The 19,348-nt window shown below is 47.8% G+C and overlaps 1 protein-coding gene across 3 annotated transcripts in view; it reads right to left on the bottom strand.

Moving 5' to 3' along the window:
- Positions 1 to 8,468: 8,468 nt before the first annotated feature.
- Positions 8,469 to 19,348, bottom strand: part of GJA5 (gap junction protein alpha 5) — a 29,828-nt gene continuing 18,948 nt past the window's right edge. For 2 of the 3 annotated variants that reach the window (XM_084755874.1, XM_084755873.1), the window contains exon 2: positions 8,469 to 11,588. In XM_084755874.1, coding sequence (XP_084612000.1) covers positions 10,497 to 11,555 — 1,059 coding nt within the window. In that variant the 5' untranslated portion in view covers positions 11,556 to 11,588 and the 3' untranslated portion in view covers positions 8,469 to 10,496. Of the gene's footprint in view, positions 11,589 to 12,058; positions 12,082 to 19,348 lie in introns of those variants that run through there. The other variant, XM_084755875.1, reaches the window with a different exon arrangement.

The following is a 19,348-nucleotide window of genomic DNA, read 5'->3' as shown; positions in this document are numbered from 1 at the left end:
CACAGAGGCATAACAGCAACATGCTTAGACATCCCCAACAAGGAACCCAGGGCCACTGTTGGGAGCAGGAAGCTCTCTGCATGAATCATTGTATGATCAAAGTATCTGCTGGATAGTGACATGCTTCTGTGTTTCATGGGAGCATCCATCTGTGCTGCCTCTGTTGACATAAGCAGCAAAAGGCAGGAAGGAAATGCCACTGTTGTTGTTGTTTTAATTAATTAATTAATTAATTCAGATTACAACTCAATTGTTATCCCATCACTTGTATGCTCCAGTTCCTCCCTCCCTCCTGCTTTCACCCTATTGCCCTCCCTTAGGCCTGTGACCGAGGGGGGCCTCCTCCCCTACTATATGGTCATAGGCTATCAAGTCTCATCTTGGTAACCTGCTTATCCTTTCTCTGAGTGACACCAGGCCTCCCCACAAAGGAGAAGTGGTCAAATATGAGGTACCAGAGTTCATGTCAAAGTCATTCCCCACTCTCCACATAGCTGTGGAAAATGTCCTGTCCATTGGCTAGATCTGAGTAGGGGTTCAATGTTTACTGCATGTATTGTCCTTGGTTGGTGCTGTAGTTTGAGCCTACTGCCCTGGGCCCAGATCCACCCATCATGATGTTCTTCTTGTAGGTTTCTGGGACCCTCTGGATCCTTCTATTTCCCCATTCTCCCATACTTCTCTCAGCTAGAGTCCCAATAGGATCATATCTATCCCAATCTCCTCGTAAGTGAAGACTCTCATTGGACATCCCTTTTGGGCTAGTGTCCAATTATAAGTGAGTATATTCCATGTGAGTCTTTCTGGGTCTGGATTAACTCACTCAGTATGATCCTTTCTAGTTGTCCACAAATTTCAGGATTTCCTTATTTTTAATAGCTGAGTAGTATTCCACAGTGCAAATGTACCAACAGTTTCTTTATCCATTCTTCTACTGAGGGACACTTAGGCTGTTTCCAGGCGCTGGCTATTACAAATAAGGCTGCTATGAACATGGTTGAGCATATGTCCTTGTTGTGTGATGGAGCATCTTCTGGGTATATTCCAAAGAGTAGAATAGCTGGGTCTTGAGGTAGTGCTATTCCCAATTTTCTGAGAAAGCACCAGATAGATTTCCAAAGTGGTTATACAAGTTTGCATTCCCTCCCACCAGCAATGAAGGAGTGCTCCCCTTTTTCCACATCCTCGGCAGCATGTGTTGTCACTTGAGTTATTGATCTTAGCCATTCTGATGGGTGTAAGATGGAATCCCAGAGTCCTTTTGATTTGCATTTCTCTGATGACTAAGGACATTGAGCATTTCTTTAAGTGTTTCTCAGCCATTTGATATTCCTCTGTTGAGAATTCTGCTTAATTCTGAGCCCCATTTCTTGATTGGGTTATTTGGTTTGGTGGTGTTTAATTTCTTGAGTTCTTTATATATTTTGGATATTAGACCTTTGTCAGATGTAGGGCTGGTGAAGATCTTTTCCCAGTCTGTAGACTGTCCCTTTGTTCTGTTGACAGTGTCTCCTGTCTTACAGAAGCTTCTCACCCTCATGAGGTCCCATTTATTAATTGTTGACCTTAAGGCTGGGGCTGTTGGAGTTCTGTTCAGGAAGTTGTCTCCTGTGCCAATGTGTTCCAGGCTCTTCCCCACTTTTTCTTTTAACCGAATTAATGTCTCTGGTTTTATGTTGAGGTCTTTAATCCACTTGCACTTGAGTTTTGTGCATGGTGATAAATATGGGTCTACTTACACTTTTCTACATCTAGGCATCCAATTAGACCAGCACCATTTGTTAAAGATGATAGCCTTTTTCCATTGAATAGATTTGGCTTCTTTGTCAAAAATTGAGTGTCCATATGTGTGTGGATTCATTTCCATGGGTCAACCAGCCTATTGCTGTGCCAGTACCATGCTGTTTTAATTACTGTTGCTCTATAGTATGGCTTGAGATCAGGTAAGGAGATTCCTCCAGAGGATCTTTTATTGTACAGGATTGTTTTAGCTATTCTGGGTTTTTTGTTTTTTCATATGAAGTTGAGAATTGATCTTTCAATGTCTTTTTAAAAATTGTGTAGATATTTTGATAGGGATTGCATTGAATCTTTAAACTGCTTTTTATGAGATGGCCATTTTTACTATCTTAATTCTCCTGATCCACAAATAAGGGAGATCTTTCCATCTTCTGATGTTATCTTCAATCTCCTTCTTCAGAGATTTGAATTTTTTTTCAAACAATTCTTTCACTTGCTTGGTTAGAGCTACTCCTAGATATTTTATGTTGTTGCTTGTGGCTATCGTGAAGGGTGTAGTTTCCTTAATTTCTTCCTCTGCATGATTGTCATTTGTATATAGGAAGGCATAACTTTTTGGAGTTATTTTGTATCCAGCCAATTTGCTTGGAGTCCTGGCTTTGTCCCTAGTCCCTACCTGGCCGCTCTGCCAGCCTCTGGGTCTGAAAAGATGTCACCTTTAGTTGCTCTGAAGCATAGCTCCCCACTGCTCCCAGGGAAAGACGGTATCTGGTCTTTCAAAAGTGCGCCATCCTCCCGGCCCCATCATCTCCTTAAGTTCCTCCCAAACTCCTTCCAGATTCTGAAACGTAGCACACTACTCTGTCATTTGTTCTGCGGAGGTATGGCATGTGGTGTGGTGTGGTGTGGTGTTGTGTGTGTGGTGTGATGTGTGATGTGGTGTATGGTATATGTAGTGTGGTGTATGTGTGGTGTGGTGTGTGATGTAATGTGGTGTGGTGTTTGTGTGGTGTATGTGTGTGGTGTGATGTGGTGTGGTGTATGTGTGGTGTATGTGTGTGGTGTGATGTGGTGTGGTGTATGTGTGAGGGTGAGGCAGAGGGTTAAACCTCCCACTGGTAAGTCTCTCTTGACATAATAAAATCTTATTCCTCTTTCAAAGTTACGTCCAGCGCGACCCCCCTCTTCCGAGCTCTTCCTGAGTGTGTGTCCTTTGGAGTTCAGCCCCTTGCTCTGAGAATCTGCAGCCGCCCTTTCCCCTGTTGCTGCACTGAGTCGTTCTTCCTTGTAATGCAATGAACCCTGAATGGCTACCTTGGCTCAGGCTTCTCTCCAAATGCTGTCCTCCTGGGTGTTGGCTGCCCTAAAGCTCCGGCCTCTTGTGGAGTAGAGCGCTGTCCACACTCACCACACAGAAGGTGTGCAAGACCAAGGGGTGGAAGTCAGCCTTCCACACTCGCTCCAGCACACAGCCATTTCCAGAGTCCGCAGCTGGCCGACCATCTGCTGTCACAGTCATAGCCTGGATCCAGGCTGGCGCCTCTTGCTAACCTTATTCCATTTAAGGGCGACGGTCAAAGCTCAAGCAAAGAAAAATGTTCCCAAGTATAAGTTCCATGGAAATGAGGAGAGGCAGTTTCTGGCAGCCACCCAGGGTGGCACCAAATTTAGTCCAAAGGTTGAATATAAATATATTAAAATTTTTTATTTTAAAAATAACATGGGGACACTAAAATAGCTCACAAAAGAAAGAGAAGGAAAGCATCACATACACACACACACACACACACACACACACACACACACATACACCAGGACCTGTCACACAGGCACAGCTGTCTTCATCTGTGTTGTTCCAGAGCCTTTGTTCTTATAAGTACCTGCTTTCATATGTTGAAGCATGGTGCACGTATGATTTCTGAGCTCCACTTTTCTTCCTAGGAGTATATGATATACCCTGAAGAGACATATGACACTGACAGAGATGTGGGGTATGGTGTGTACTAGCTATGTAGCTTTGGTTCTTCCTTGAGACTCAGGTTCCTCAACTATAGGTCCCTGGAGTTATTGTAAGGATGAACTAGTAATGTGTGAAACCTCGGCCCAGTGCTTAGCGAACTACAAGACAGTTTCATTGTCCTTTTCCAAATCTAGGAGGTTTCCAAGCTGACCTTCGCCCAGCCAACCACAGCCTATACAGATTTTTCTGCTGGTTTTCAAATGTTTATCTTTAAATCAAACGCTTATAAGCGTAAGCCCCTCCAGACTGTGTCCATCCCACTTAAATGACAACTGCAGGAAGATGTAGCGTAACTTCCTACCCAGTTCTCAGTCCCCATGTGGCTTGGTAGCATCCAAGAGCCCTTGCTTGAATACAGACCGCAAGAAAACAAACACTTCCAAGGGGCCTCAAATGTGAGTCTTTGTCCCTGGGGAAACCCTTGTTATCAAGTGTTATGTCCGGGAGGTCCTTGAATCAGAGTGATGGAAAATTCAGCCAGGTTAAAGGTGAGCTTGAGCCTTGTTGCCAGGTTATGACCTCCCCAGGTGAAGAAGTGATTTCAGGGTAGCATTGGAAGCCACTATAAAAGTTATCTCCTCATTGGCCACTATGGCTTGTTGAGGGGCCTGGAACTCTCACTATTGGTACTCCCTTTAGTTCGAAGGATCAGCAGCATTCACAGGCAATTCATCTGCACCTCACTGTAATTCTGCTAACAACCCTACCTTGTGCTGCACCGAGGCTCTGAGCTGTTTCCCTGGTGAGTGACCCAGTTCTCAGGAGAAAGCTTGGCTTTGCTCACACCAATCTTTCCCCACTGAGTCTGGAGATGAACCTCCAAATCCAGATCTGGGCTGTGGTCCTGGCTGCTGAGATATGTCCCAGACATGCCAGCCTGCCTGGTGCTCTGCCTGCCTGCCTGATGCTATGCCTACCTGGTGCCATGCCTGCCTGCCTGGTGCCATGCCTGCCTGCCTGCCTGGTGCCATGCCTGCCTGCCTGCCTGGTGTCATGCCTGCCTGCCTTCCTGGTACTATGCCTGCCTGCCTGGTGCCATGCCTGCCTGCCTGCCTGGTGTCATGCCTGCCTGCCTTCCTGGTACTATGCCTGCCTGCCTGGTGCCATGCACAGCTTCCATAGCCTGGCTTCCCTGATGCGCCCACATCCCCACTGCCCACTATGTGCTGAAGTCTCACACTTTGACCTCTCTGACACCAAGGCTACTCTGGAACACATAGTAGGTTCTTTCCCATGCCCTTTCATCCGAGCAGTACTGGTATCTTTCTGGGCCTATGGCTAGGTTTGCCCTGGAGTAACCCCATCTCTCCTCCCACACCCACTCCAGGGATCAAGCCTAGCTTTGAAGACCCAATGATGTGGTAAGAGCAGACGCTGGTGGAAATAATGATCGCAGCCTTAAGTGGGACCTGTTTGTTTGACTTGATGTTAGTATTTAGTTGCTTCATTTGCTTCAGTCCCTTAAGATTTTTCCAGGAAAAGGTATGTGTGCTTTGCAACAACTGGGGCCAAACAGCTTTGTTGTAGGTGTCCCTTGAATCCTGCATCACTCAAAGATGTTAGGCCTGACGGAAATAAGGAGCAACTGTATTTTGGAGTTTCCGAGAAAGAATTTAGATTTCCTTCCTGGCTCGTCAACAGCTGGCTTTTTAGTTGTGGATTTCCACTATTTACTCAGAAAGGACATCACACTTGTCTGCCTTGGTCGGCCCCAGTTGGTTTCCTTCATCATTATTTAACATGATCTGAAATTCTGTAATCTCTCGGTTCACTTGCATTACAGGGCCTTCCCTTGTCATGAGCTGGAAAAGGCCCTGGCCACGTCTGCTTTAAAGCTGTATGCCTAAAGCCTGGTACAAGGCCTGCTTAAAGCAACTGTGTGTCCACTGTGGAGGCAGAAGCAGGGGGACCAGAAATGTAGATCCTCATCTTCAGCTTCACAGAGTTTGCAGCTAGTCTGGACTCTACAAGACCCCGCGTCCAACAAACAGACAAACACAACTGTTAATGCAAGCTTTCCAACTCCTCAGTTAAAAGAATGACATTTCTAGTTTCTTTCAATGTCTGATGACCATGAAGTGACTCACAGGAAAGACCGCCAACCCTGATCTTTCTACTTATCTACCATTTCCAACTTCTGTTTACTCCCAAGGGCCACTGTGAGGGCTGACAGCAGGGCTTCCAGAAACTCCTGAAGAGAACACTCATTTTGGCAGCTTCTCTGAGGCTCACAATTTTTCTCATGTGCAAAGCCCTGGAAGCAATTCTTCAGAGAATCTCCATAGTGCCTACAGCCTGTGTATATTTGTATCTCTGCTGTCACGTATGCTGGTTTTGTTTATTTGTTTGTTTATTTTGTTTTGAACCCTGAGACTTAGCGCACCGTGACCCATAGGAGTGATGCTAACATTTAATCACTGACCACTTTCTGGCCAGTGGAATAAAACACCAGTGCTAGGAATTATTACTTTTTGGATTTTTTAATTATTTGGTTCTGTGTGTGTGTGTGTGTGTGTGTGTGTGTGTGTGTGTGTGTGTGTGTGTGTGTGTGTGTATGCCTAAGAAAAGCAGCAGAGGACATCAGCTCCCCTGGAACTGGAGTTACAGATGGCTGAGCCAGTTGGAATGCGTGCTGGGAATCGAACTCAGCAGAAACCACTCAACTGCTGAGCCATCGCTCCAGCCCAGGTAGAAATTCTTAACTGACACTCAAGGGAGAAGCCGAGGCACGGTATCTGAAGAGCCGTGACTCAGAGTGTGCTACTGCTATTAATCGGCTTGTGCTCTTGCTGACGGACCACTGGAAGGTGAGGAGAAACGTAGAGTAGCTAACCACAAGGTTGAGATTTTACATAAATCACCTAAGCTTCCGTGTGGCCCGAGCATCATCTGAACCGTCCCATGCAGAGCCGTGATTGTAGCGCCATGAAATGTGTTATAGATCCTTTTCCATGGGAACTACTCAGGCCCTCCTGGGCTGGACCCTCACCTAACACGTGGCAGGTACCAGTGAATCCTAAGTCTCCATACACACGTGAGGAGGATATGTCCTCAAAGTCTCTGCAAAGAGCTTGTCTGCCATGAGAAACAGGGTCTGTGGGCAATGCAGACGACGGCGTCCATTGGTTTCCCCTAGCCTTTGTTTCTTTCTTTCTCAAATAGTAGCCTTTTCAGTGGCAAGGGCCAAGACAGCCTTTGACTCTTGTTTGGAGCATGAATTATTTCACCATTTTCAAAGACATGTGATCTCATTCAGAGGCTAGTGAGAAACCACCTTGGTGTTGGAGAACTTTCCTGTACTTCAGTTTCCATGACTATGAAGTGGGGGTGCTAAGACTATGTTACAAAGTTATCTTTGAGGTCCCCTTTTTCTTCTCTTTTCCTCCTCTGTGGTATGTGTGTGTGTATGTGTGTGTGTGTGTGTGTGTGTGTGTGCACATGCACATGTCTGTAGAGAGGACAACCTCAGCAGTCATCTCAACTTGTTTTTTGAGATGTGGTCTTGCTCACTGGCCTGGAGCTTGCCAGGTAGGCTAGGCTGGCTGGCTCACTGGTGAGCCCCGAGGATCTGCTTATTTTCACCTCTTCAGTGCATGGACTACAAGCACATGCCCCCACACTCCATTTTATATTTTTCTTTACAATATAGGATCTTGGCTACAACTCAGGGCCTCATGCTTGCAAGGCAAGCACTTTACCTAAGCCGAATCATCTCCTCGGCCCAGGCCTCTGAGTCTGGTCTCTCCCATGGACATTTGTTTGTTTGTATCACTTTCTGGAGATGTATGGTTCTTAGAATTAATATGCTAAATGTATCAGTGAGTGTGTGGTACATGTTTGAGTGGGGCGTGGTGTGAGTGGGTATGTGTATATTTGGTATGTGTATGAGTGAGTGAGTGAGTGTATACGTGCATGCGTGTGTGTGTGTGTGTGTGTGTGTGTGTGTGTGTGTGTGTGTGTGTGTATGTGTTTTGGTATATGTACATGAATGGCATGTGAGAGTATGTATGTTATATGTGATATACATGTGTGTGTTGTATGTATTGTGTGTGTGTGGTGTATATGTTGTATGTGAGTGCTGTATGTTTGGGTATGTTTGTGACTATGTGGTAGGTATATGTGTGAAAGCGTGACGCACAGTGAGTATTCAGGGCACACACGCATATACACAGGCCAGAGGAGAATATGAGGTGTCCTGCCCTATTGCTGTCAGTTCCCTAGACCCAGAGCTAGGCTGGTGTCGAGCAAGCCTCAGGGTCCGGGTTTCTGCCCCACACTGCTGGGTTTACCGGCCAATGGCCACCCCTTGTGTTTTATGCAGGTGCTGGGGACTGAGCTCAAGTCCCCATGCTTGCAAACCACGTGTTCAAAAGAGGAAGTTCTAGAATCATCCCTTAACCCTTCAGGTGCTGGACCACTCTCTATTGAAGATACTAACAATTGCCACCTCATTGCAAACTATTGTGCCTTAACTAATTGGCTTCTTTCTTCCGGAGCCATTTCTCATTTCACAGCCTGTTAGGGTAGATGTCACTAGATCCAATTTACAGGTGGGAAACAAAGCTTCAGAAGCGAAGCAGCTCACAGAGGGCCAGGTGTAAACCAGCAGCTTCGATTTCAACCCTTGTAAGCCTGACTTGACGTTCTCCCTTCCCGTCAAGTCTGTCACCCTCTTAAGGCCACAGCCTGAAGGAGACACGAACCCGAGTTAACATGTAGAGACATATTTTATTTAAAGTAAGTCACTCCACACCAACATTGTTTCCTTTTTCTCTTCTGAAAGCCTCACCATCAAAGGCTGGCCTCAGATTTTCTAATTCAAAAGCACCCGTTTCAGAAAACAAACACACATCCTACCACTAGAAGGACAGAGAATCTTAATGCTAGTGGTGGGCAGTGGATGAAATGTGCCGGGGACTGGAACAGCCAGTCAGTCTTCCTCGTCATTTCTTTCTTTCTATCCCTCAGAAGCACCCAAATATCAGCAGAGCAACCCAAAGGTGGGTCACTGGGGTAGAGACTGACCTTTGAACCTTCACCCTCCTCTACTGACTTCTCATGCCTGTCCCTTAGGCTGATAAACATGTAAGCTCAGCCTTCCTGCCAGCCAACTGAAAAGGAGGCAGGAAGACCCAAGTTTCTCTACAAGTTTGCTAATGGTTCTTCAGGACTTTCCTTCACCAATTCTATCAGCATTATCAGTAAGCACGTGCACACACACACACACACACACACACACACACACACACACACACACACGCACACACACGCACACACTTGAACAAGCATGCCCACACATATATACACACACAGGTGGATGAGCATGCACACACACACACAGATGGATGAGCATGCACACATACAGACACACACACAATCGAACAAGCATGCATACATACACACAGCTGGATGAGCATGCACACACACACACATTTACACACAGAGATTAATTTTAATGTAGCAATGTATTTATAAGTCTTGGTATCTGATTCTGAGCATCTTTCATCTGCATAAGAAGTGGAAAATACCTATTATGGATCCACTCAGTAGAGACCCCAGGCTAGACCCTGAGGAAAAGAGAGCTTTTCTACAGTCTTCCTCCTGGTACCAAGGAAACATAGGAATCCCTGCACTGAATAAGGGTCTTGCCCAAACCGACTGGAGCTCCCCCTTGCTACCATATCCCCTTGACGCCGCTCAGAGAGAGATCTGGGCTTCGGTTGCTATCACCACACCACCCCTTTCTTTCTCTGTCATTTTTTATCTTCACAGCAAAATTGTGTTTTCCACTCCCTGCCACCCACACCCCCACACCCCAAGAACCTGAGGAGTACAATGCTCTCTTTGTTTCATTACATCCCAGGAAAATTCTACAAACTTGGTGGCTGGTAAACTGGCCAGGATCTGAGATGATTGGTGGCTTCAGACATTGCTGTCAACGAAGACTTTAGAACAGTGGGCAGACAGGCAAGGATGGGTTTATCATTAGGTTGAGCTGTAAAGGACTGCAGGGTGACAGGCGGAGGCAATTCCAATAGTACTAGAGGTCTTGGCACCCTTATGAGCCAGGTGTCCAGCCTGACAGAAAGGCGGCATCATCATCAATATGAGATGTTTGCCAAGGGCACATACCAAGGCACTTGTAAAGCGGATGCTGGCCAAGGTCCAAGGATATTTAAGACTGGGGGGAGGGAGATGCCGGCAAGGGCAGTCGGTTACCTCACCAGCACTCCAAGGCATAGCCCATAGAAACAGCAGATTCAAATGAAGGATACAATGTAAATTATTTTATGAATATTCTCAACCTTGGTCCCGTCCTTAAAAACAAAACAAAACAAAACACTAAACCAAAACAAAAAGGATGGGCATAGTACCAGAGAAGCCAAGGCTTGGGGCAGGGGTCGGGGTATGTTGCTGGTGTTATACCCTCATGTCTGTCCTTCCCAAGCCAGACTTTGCCATGGTTCCTGTCCCTGCCCATGCCCTATTCACTAAATCATATGACCTTTCACCTTCTTCACTGTGCGTACTGGTATAGGATGTGGAGGGACGGGACCTGAGGAGTAGTAGCCCTGTCTTTGAGAACATCTTTGGAACTGTAATTGTGAGGGTTTATGAGCAACATCATCCAGAGCCAGGATAGGAGGAGCACAGCCGTGCTGAGGAGGGTACAGTCGCAAAAGACTGCTTCTTTCCTGCCTCAACCTCCTTAGATCCCTTCTGGGACTGACTGGGGTCACACTGACAGGTCATCTGACCTCGCTTTGCTGCTGGCCTTGCTAGCGCGTCGCTTGTCGCTATGGTAGCCCTGAGGAAGACGGCCGGGAGAGGCTCCATTGGGCTCCTCCGGGTTCTGGCTATACTGCATACGGATGAAGCCCTCTCCAAGAATCTGCTCCTGGCCTGGCCCTTTCTCCGCGGCCAGAGTGTCTGGATTCTTCCGGGAGCCCATATTACCGAAGTCACTGAAGTATTTCTCGCCGGGGCTGTTCTTCAGGCACTGATTGAAGTCAGGAGGAGGAGTGAGGCTCGCGGAGGGGCCAAGAAGCTGGTGCTTGTCCCCACCCTGCCGCGACTTGGCAAAGCGCTGTCGGAGCTTCTTCCAGCCCAAGTGGTAGAGTTCAGCCAGGCTGAGAAAGAGAGACAGTCCAGCCACGGCCATCATAAAGACAATAAAGACGTTCTTTTCTGTGGGCCTCGAGACATAGCAGTTGACTGGGTGAGGGCAGGGACTCCTGCGGCACACATGCAGGGTGTCCAGGAAGATCCCGTAGAGGAGGTACTGGCCCACGATGAAGGCCACCTCCATGGTGGTGCGGATCAGAATTGTGCAGACATAGGTGTTGAGCAGAGTGCCCCGGAGGACAATCTTTCCATTCCCTTCATTCCAGCAGGACAGCTCAGCCTTCTCGGCCACCGGGTACTCATAGGCACCAGCACCACGAGCCTCTTTGGCTTTCTCAGCATCCCGCAGCTTCTGCTTTTCCTGCATGCGCACTGTGTGCATGGCGTGGCCCATGTACACCAGAGACGGCGTGGACACAAAGATGATTTGCAGTACCCAATAGCGAATGTGGGAGATGGGGAAGGCTTGGTCGTAGCAGACGTTCTGGCAACCAGGCTGAATAGTATCGCACCGGAAGTCAGCCTGCTCATCTCCCCAGGAGGACTCCGCAGCAGTGCCCAGGACCAGCATGCGGAAAATGAACAGGACCGTGAGCCACACCTTGCCTACGACTGTGGAGTGCTTGTGGACCTCCTCCAGGAAATCCCCCAGGAAGCTCCAGTCACCCATCTTGCCAAGTTTAGGAGACCGATGCCGAACCTTCTGCAAACAAGAACAGAGAGAAAAAGATGTCTGTGAGGGATGTTTCGAGAAGTTTAGAAGGTCCCATGGTGCTCTGGGTCATTGATCCAAACCAATATGTTCTTTAAGAAAGTGTAACTTTGAGCCAGATGTGGTGGCATGCCCCTGTAATCCCTGCTTTAAGGGAGGCAGAGGCAGGAGGATCTCTGTGAGTTCGAGGCCAGCCTGGTCTACAAAGAGAGTCCAGGACAGCCAAGGCTACACAGAGAAACCCTGTCTGGAAAACAACAACAATAACAAAGAAAGTGTAACCTTTTCTGGGTCTGGTGGTGCCCATCTGTAATCTCGGCACTTGAGAAGGGATGCAGTGGGATCAGAAGTTGAAGCTTCCTGGAGGCTCACAGGGGGTTAGTGGGAGGCGAGCTGGGCTGCATGTTACCCTGGCTCAGACGTTGTGGATAGTTTAAAGTATATATGTTTTTTAAAAGTACCTTCTAGTTACGGAAGATCTCACCCACATCTGTGCACAGGAGAGGACAGAGGCTGTGATTGCAGGCACAAGCCAGACCAAGTCCAGGCTCGGGTGGGGATGAGAGCCCTGAAGTCCCGCCCCTAGCTTAGGTGCTACTGGTTGCTGATGGCTTCTGCGTAAGAAACAATTTGCTTCAGAGATTTGCAAATGGGCTCAGCCAAAAGAAGAGCACAGGGGGTTGGGAGGTAACAGTGGTGGGGAGGAAAAGAAGGATTGCAGGGAAGGGAATGAGAGTGAATGAGGACCCGGGCTGGACAGATGGCCCAGCAGGTAAGGACACCTGCCGCTCTTGCAGAGAGAGGACTCAGGTTTGGTTTCTAGCACCCACATAACAGCTCAATGCATCCTGCAGCTCCAGTTCCAGGGAATCCAATGTCCTGTCCTGGCCTCCTGGGCTGCTGTATGCTGTGTACATAAACTCACACAAACACACATGGGCACACATGTGCACCTACACACACACACACACCAAACAAATAACTTCTAAAAATGAGGACAGTGCAATTTTTTTAAAAGGCCAAAATGTACTGAAAAGTACCTCCCCATTCAAAAACTGGAGAGGACATTCTAAGCCAAGTCAAAGCGTGACATCCACAGGAAGGGTGTAGAAATCATTTAGGTGTCCGTGTCCTATCCCCAGAAGGTGAAGTGTGTTAGACCATATCCTGCCTCTTTGAGATATCAGTCTCGCTAAGAGGCCCAGATCCCACCCCAACCCAAATCCCTGGGACAGAGACTTAAGCAGACCTGTGATTAGGCCTAAAAACAGCTCCTAACTAAAGGTCTTATCTAGTACCTGGCTCCTCCATACTCTTTGTCATGTATATTATTCTGAACCAAATCATGTAATGTGAGCGGTCCCACCTGCTTCGTGATTCCTCCGAGGGCTTTCTCTTCTGGGTCTCCCTCACTCTCATCCTACCATAATGGCTACCTCACAGCCATTTCTTTAAAAAGAAACAAACACTTGTTTTATGCCTATGTGTGCTTTGCCTGCATGTATGTATGTTCACCATATGTGCTCATGGCGCCCTGGGAGGCAAGAAGAGGCCACTGGATCATCTGGAGCTGGAGCTATGGGTGGTCATAAGCTTCCATGTATGCTGGGACCAGAACCTGGATCCTTTGCAAGAACAGCAAGTGCTCTTAGCCACTGAGATGGCCCTCCAGCCCCTCTCTCCTGTCTGTTTGTCTGTCTGTCTGTCTGTCCTTCTTTCTATCCTGTTTGCTTTTTTATGGTGAGAAAGTGTATACTTAGAATTTCTCAGTAGGGCTCAGTCTAGATGATCCCAATCTTGCTGGCATCATCCAGAGCATCACAGTCAGGAGGCAGCCGAGCGTACACCTTCCTCTCTCCATCAGGCCTTATCAGGGTATTGACTTTGGCCACATCAGTGTCAGTTTCTTCACAGCCTGCTTGTTGGCCTTGACATCCACAATGAACACAATTTGTTGCTGTCCTCTCTCTTCTTCATGGCTGACTCAGGGCTTGGGGGATTTGATGATGGTATAGTGGTCAAGCCTGTTTCTCCTAGGTGCACTTTTTTGAGGGTGTTTTGGGGCCTCTGGAGCCCCAGGGTCTTGGACAGATGGAAGGTGGCTGATGTGCAGATCTTTTTTTTGTGTCCGTGGACACCTTTCAGCACTGCTGTCTGAGCTTTCCAGGCCTTCGCTTTAGCTTCGGCTTTAGGAGGGCCAGGAGCCTCCTTCTGCACTTCAGAAAGGCCCCCTCTTCTCTCTTTAAACTAAGCCTCTTAGCAGAGCTCTTATTTGGTCTGTACCCTTTCAGACTTTGTTATGTCATTGTAGATATGATTGTCCTGTTCTTTCCCTTCCTTCCTTCCTTCCTTCCTTCCTTCCTTCCTTCCTTCCTTCCTTCGTGTATGGGCGTTTTGCCTACATGTCTGTGCACCATGTGTATGGAAAGCCTGCAGAGGCCAGAAGCTGGTATCATAGCCCCTGGTAGGAAGGTCCCAGATCATTGTGAGACACTCCATGGGTGCTGGGAATTGCACCTGGGCCCTATAAAAGAGAAGCAGATGCTCTTACCTGTTGAGCAATCTCCCCAGCCCTGTACTTGTTTCCTTGTAACGCCCAACCACGGTTTTGAGAAACTTTCCCCTAATAAAACCAACTCCTGGAAATTAATCCTATATCGGTGGCTTCTTTTCTAAATTAACCACTTCTTTTCCCTTCTTATATCTGATGGGGTGGCCTCCTAGGACTCTGGAGTTGCAGCAAGCAGTTCAGAGGATTCTGGTGCCAGAGCAGTCTAGATACTATGCCTGGAGTTGGGAAACTAAGCTTGGAGTTTGCAGTGTGCCTCTGAGTACTTACTGCACTGGCTCTGTTTCTGTTCACTCAGAGGCCTGATCCACAGGCAGAGGAGAGAGAGAGAGAGAGAGAGAGAGAGAGAGAGGCAGAGACAGAGAGACAGAGACAGAGACAGAAAGAGACAGAGCAAGACTAGGTAGGTCTGGTGTAGGATTTTGAAGCCACAAAGCCTGCTCTCAGTGATATACCTCCTGTGGTAAGGCCACACCTCCTCTAACAAGGCCACACCTCCTCCAACAAGGCCACACCTCCTCCAACAAGGGCACACCTCCTCCAACAAGGGCACACCTCGTCCAACAAGGCCACATCTCCTCCAAGTGGACTCAAGTGGAACCAGGAAAAGCTATACCAGTGGACCTGGAGGGTTAGATGAGGGGAAGAATGTGACATGCTGGAATTCACACCATAGTAAAAAAAAAATTAATTAAAAGAAAAAAAAAAAAAGAAATTCACACCATAAATGGTCCATAAGTTTTGAATGGCTGCTAGGCAGAAAATAAATTTTTTAAAGACTCCCAAAGTCAAGCTGAGGTGGAGAAAGGTATAAAGAGCGAGGGTGGGAATAGCAAGCTGGGCTTCTCCAGAGGTCATTCCTACTGGCCAGAACCATCTGGAATGCACCAGCTGTGTGGAAAGACAGCAAACAAAAGCACATATTGGCCATCACTCCGAAGGCCCCAACTTTCAGTGCCCATAAGCTTCAAGCAATATGGCGATGCTGATTTTCATGTCAGCGCTGTGGTACAGCCCTTAACTGTGGCTCCATTTGCTAAGTTCCACCAGATTCCCAGATGCTCTGTGGTGGTTTAAAAGAGGATGAACCCCATAGGCTCATATGTTTGAATGCTCCTCCCCAGTTAGTAGAACCATTTAGGGAAGATTAGGATGTGTGGCCTTGTTGGAGGATGTGTGGCCTTGTTGGAGGATGTGTGGCCTTGTTGGAGGATGTGTGGCCTTGTTGGAGGAGGTGTGGCCTTGTTGGAGGAGGTGTGGCCTTGTTGGAGGAGGTGTGGCCTTGTTGGAGGAGGTGTGGCCTTGTTGGAGGAGGTGTGGCCTTGTTGGAGGAGGTGTGGCCTTGTTGGAGGAGTGTGGCCTTGTTGGAGGAGGTGTGGTCTTGTTGGAGGAGGTGTGGCCTTGTTAGAGGAGGTGTGGCCTTGTTGGAGGAGGTGTGGCCTTGTTGGAGGAAATGTGCCCTTGTTGGAGGAGGTGTGGCCTTGTTGGAGGAGGTGTGGCCTTGTTGGAGGAGGTGTGCCCTTGTTGGACGAGGTGTGCCCTTGTTGGAGGAGGTGTGGCCTTGTTGGAGGAGGTGTGGCCTTGTTGGAGGAGGTGTGGCCTTGTTGGAGGAGGTGTGGCCTTGTTGGAGGAGGTGTGGCCTTGTTGGAGGAGTGTGGCCTTGTTGGAGGAGGTGTGGCCTTGTTGGAGGAGGTGTGGCCTTGTTAGAGGAGGTGTGGCCTTACCACAGGAGGTATATCACTGAGAGCAGGCTTTGTGGCTTCAAAATCCTACACCAGACCTACCTAGTCTTGCTCTGTCTCTTTCTGTCTCTGTCTCTGTCTCTGTCTCTGTGTCTCTGCCTCTCTCTCTCTCTCTTTCTCTCCTCTGCCTGATGCCTGTAGATCAGGCCTCTGAAACTACAAGCAAGCCCCCACTTAAATGCTTTCTTTGTAAGAATTGCCTTGCAGGGTGTCTCTTCACAGCAGTAGAACAGTGACTAAGACACTCTCCTCCCAGCTACTTCTTACACACTCCTGCACCCAACACTGAATCCTATTTTACCCTGTCAGTGCTTTCTCTAGGCCCCTCCACTCCCCCCTTAGCTGCCTTAGTGATGCTCAGCACACTCATTTCCCACCCAGCACTTGTTATCTTCTCCCCTGCAGGGAGATTTTAAGAAGAGGTAGCATCTTTTATTTTGTTAGCCAGAGATCGGCCCAAAGTAGGTGCTTAACAGATTCTAGCTGAACAAAAAAAGGAATGGGGCCTGGTGTTCCCGTCCAAGGGAAAGCCAATTGCTTATTCCTTGCCTGTGTCCTATTAACACGCCGAACAACGCAGACAGACGGAGGCAGAGCAGTGGCTCGGTGGTTAAGAGCACTTGTTGCTTCTACAGAGGGCCCAGGTTCAGTTTCTAGGCCCCACGTGGTGCCTCACAACCATCTGTCAGTCTCAAGGGATCTGGGACTCTCTTTTGACCTCTGTCAGCACCAGGCACCAGGCAATTATATGGCGCCATACATGCAAGCAAAACAACTCACACACAAAATAAAATAAATAATAAATCATTAAAAAAAAAGCCAGATGGCATTTTCTCAGCCTCTACCAAAGTGGGTGCAGGCCACTGAGGCACGGGGACAGCCACATGGGGAAGGAATGCTCTAGAAAATAATTTTTCAGCCCCCTCACAGAACTCTGTGTCTTTGCCATGTCCTGCCTGTGGATGTGAGTCAGAAGCTGCCCAGAGAATCTCAGAAATGGCACCCAGCGCGCTGAAGTCTCTGAATCAACCCTTTTCTACCTCCAGGGTTCTTCTATGGATGACAGTTGCCCTTATAGGTGAAACCCCCAACCACTCCTAAACAAGCAGACAGAAGGCGAGGGAGGAAACAATGTACGCTTAGGGTAATAAGACAACGTGGAGAGAGACCATAGAGGTTTCACAACTTTGATCTTCATGTTTTGCAACCAAGACACTTCTGGTTCACGTACAACATTCTTTTTGTTTTAGTCGTGTGTGTGTGTGTGTGTGTGTGTCTGTCTGTCTGTCTGTCTGTCTGTCTGTCTGTCTGTCTGTCTCTGCGTGTGTGTGCCTGTCTGTCTCTGCGTGTGTGTGCCTGTGTCTCTGTGTGTGTGTTTCTGTGTGTATCTGTGTACCTGTGTGTATGACACATGTATGTGGGTACCTGTGGAAGCCAAAGGCATCAGATCCCCTGGAGCCGGGGGTATAGGCAGTTCTGAATCACCTGATGTGGGGGCTGGGAATTGAACTCAGGTCTTTATGGAAGAGTGATACACGCTCTTAGCCATGGAGTCATCTTTCCAGCCCCAACAGGACATTCTTTGAGCTGCAATTCCTGGTCCTGGCTTCCCTGACTACAGACTGATGCCTTGGTGATGACCAGCCATGGCTCTGCCTCCTCCCACTTTTGTCCCTAAATTGGAATGAAAAGCAGCTCAGCTCAGCTCCTCGCTACATCACACACCAGTTGTTTTGAGCCCTTCCTTCTGGTTTGCACTTAGACATCTGCCCCTCAAGTGGCAAAGGGCCTGCTCCTTTAGCCTCCAAGCACAGGAAATTGTAGAGCATTCTCCCAAAAGGAAAAGGTCTGATTAGGTAAGAGTTTGCATAATGTGTCATCTCTTCTGGACATAGTATGTGGTGCTGTGCACCTTTGGTGGCAGCCATAGGTGTGTACCAATTAGACATGGTGAGTGGAGGAAAGAGGGAGGATGGCAGTACAGTTGGACAGAAACTGAGAGGATGGGAAAATGATAATGAAGGACTGGAGAGATGGTCAGCAGTTAAGAGCATGTCCTGCTCTTGAAGAGGGCTGGAGGTTGGTACCCAGCACTCAGAACTGTCAGCAACTCCAGCTCCATGAGATCCAATGCTTTCTTCAGCTGCTGTGGGCATCTACATTCACACGCACGCATAGTTAAAATGAAAATAATCTGTAAGAAATGAAAATGAGAAGGGGAAACTGGAAACGGAAAGAAAGAAATCATATAATTACTAGTTAAGAAAATGCAGAAATAGGATCATTCAGACTTCAAATTCCTGTTGTTACATGCTGAGCATGAACAAACGATTCAGTCTGTGTTCCACAAGCCTTGTCTGCCAAGTGGATGGAGAGATGGGACTAATAGAGTGCTTCCGGGTGACATAGGAACAAAACCCAAAGCCATTACTAACTAGAATCTAATAAGGAAAAAGAAAAGAGAAAAAAGAGAAAAGTGTGTTACCACAGAGAGAAAGGAAAAGTGGAAGGAAGAACAGAAATGGAGGAGACGTGAGAAGAAAACAGACATTCAAGGGAAATAAAATAAATGACATATTCTTCCAGGATTTGGGACAGGCATCCCACACTTAATCCTGGAGGAATTTTCTCTTGATCTTTTCCCTCTGTCACTCATTCCATGCAAGTCCCCAAGGAAGTATAAAAATAGTTCCAGACAACCACTGTGACAAGCTGGTCGGCTCTGTCAGGATGTTTGACCGCTGGGTCCCTAGCTGCGGTTAAACGGGTGACACCTAGAAGAAGCAATGCCCAGGTTCAAACAAGATATTAGAAAGGACATCTCGCTAGGAGGGAATAATGGGAGTTTTCTAGGGAGGTGAGGGAATAAGGCAGACCCCTAGGTCCCTAGCTGAGGAGAAATGAGGCATAGAACCTTTTGCTTATGACTTCCTTCTGACCTTCAGACTGTGTGCCAGAACAACTTTAAATTGCCGCCGTGTCCCAGCCACTCAGGTTTGAATGTGGAGTGCTCATGGTTGGAGCCAATTTTGTAGCTACACTGAGTCCCTTCAGGGCCCAGACAACCTTGGCCAAAGAAGCTTGTAGATTAGCTGCTAAGTGAGTTGCCTGGGCATACAGCACTTGAAATGCTTTCCAGATATTATCTGTTTCTTGACAGGGAGCCTTCGGGGGCGTCTGGAAGGAAGTTGCCCATGCTGTGAAAAAAATCCATTGAATACAACAGTAACTTCCCTCACTGACCTCCGACCACTTTGAAGTTCAGTCTCAAATCTGTGAGACCCTTGACAGCGCTGTCTGATCCTATCTCCCTACCGCCTTCCCCCCATTTTCCTCACATGCTCACTATCTAAGACACCCAGTTCTCCAAGTGTATTCATAGACCGCATTTTCTCATATCTTTGTCTCAGCCCCTCTTGTTTCTGCCACCTAGAATATCC

Source organism: Acomys minous (assembly GCF_964271855.1).
Source record: "Acomys minous genome assembly, chromosome: 14".
NCBI classification, from domain to species: Eukaryota; Metazoa; Chordata; class Mammalia; order Rodentia; family Muridae; genus Acomys; species Acomys minous.
Note: the sequence above shows the minus strand (reverse complement) of the source record. Positions and strands in the feature narration are given on the sequence as shown.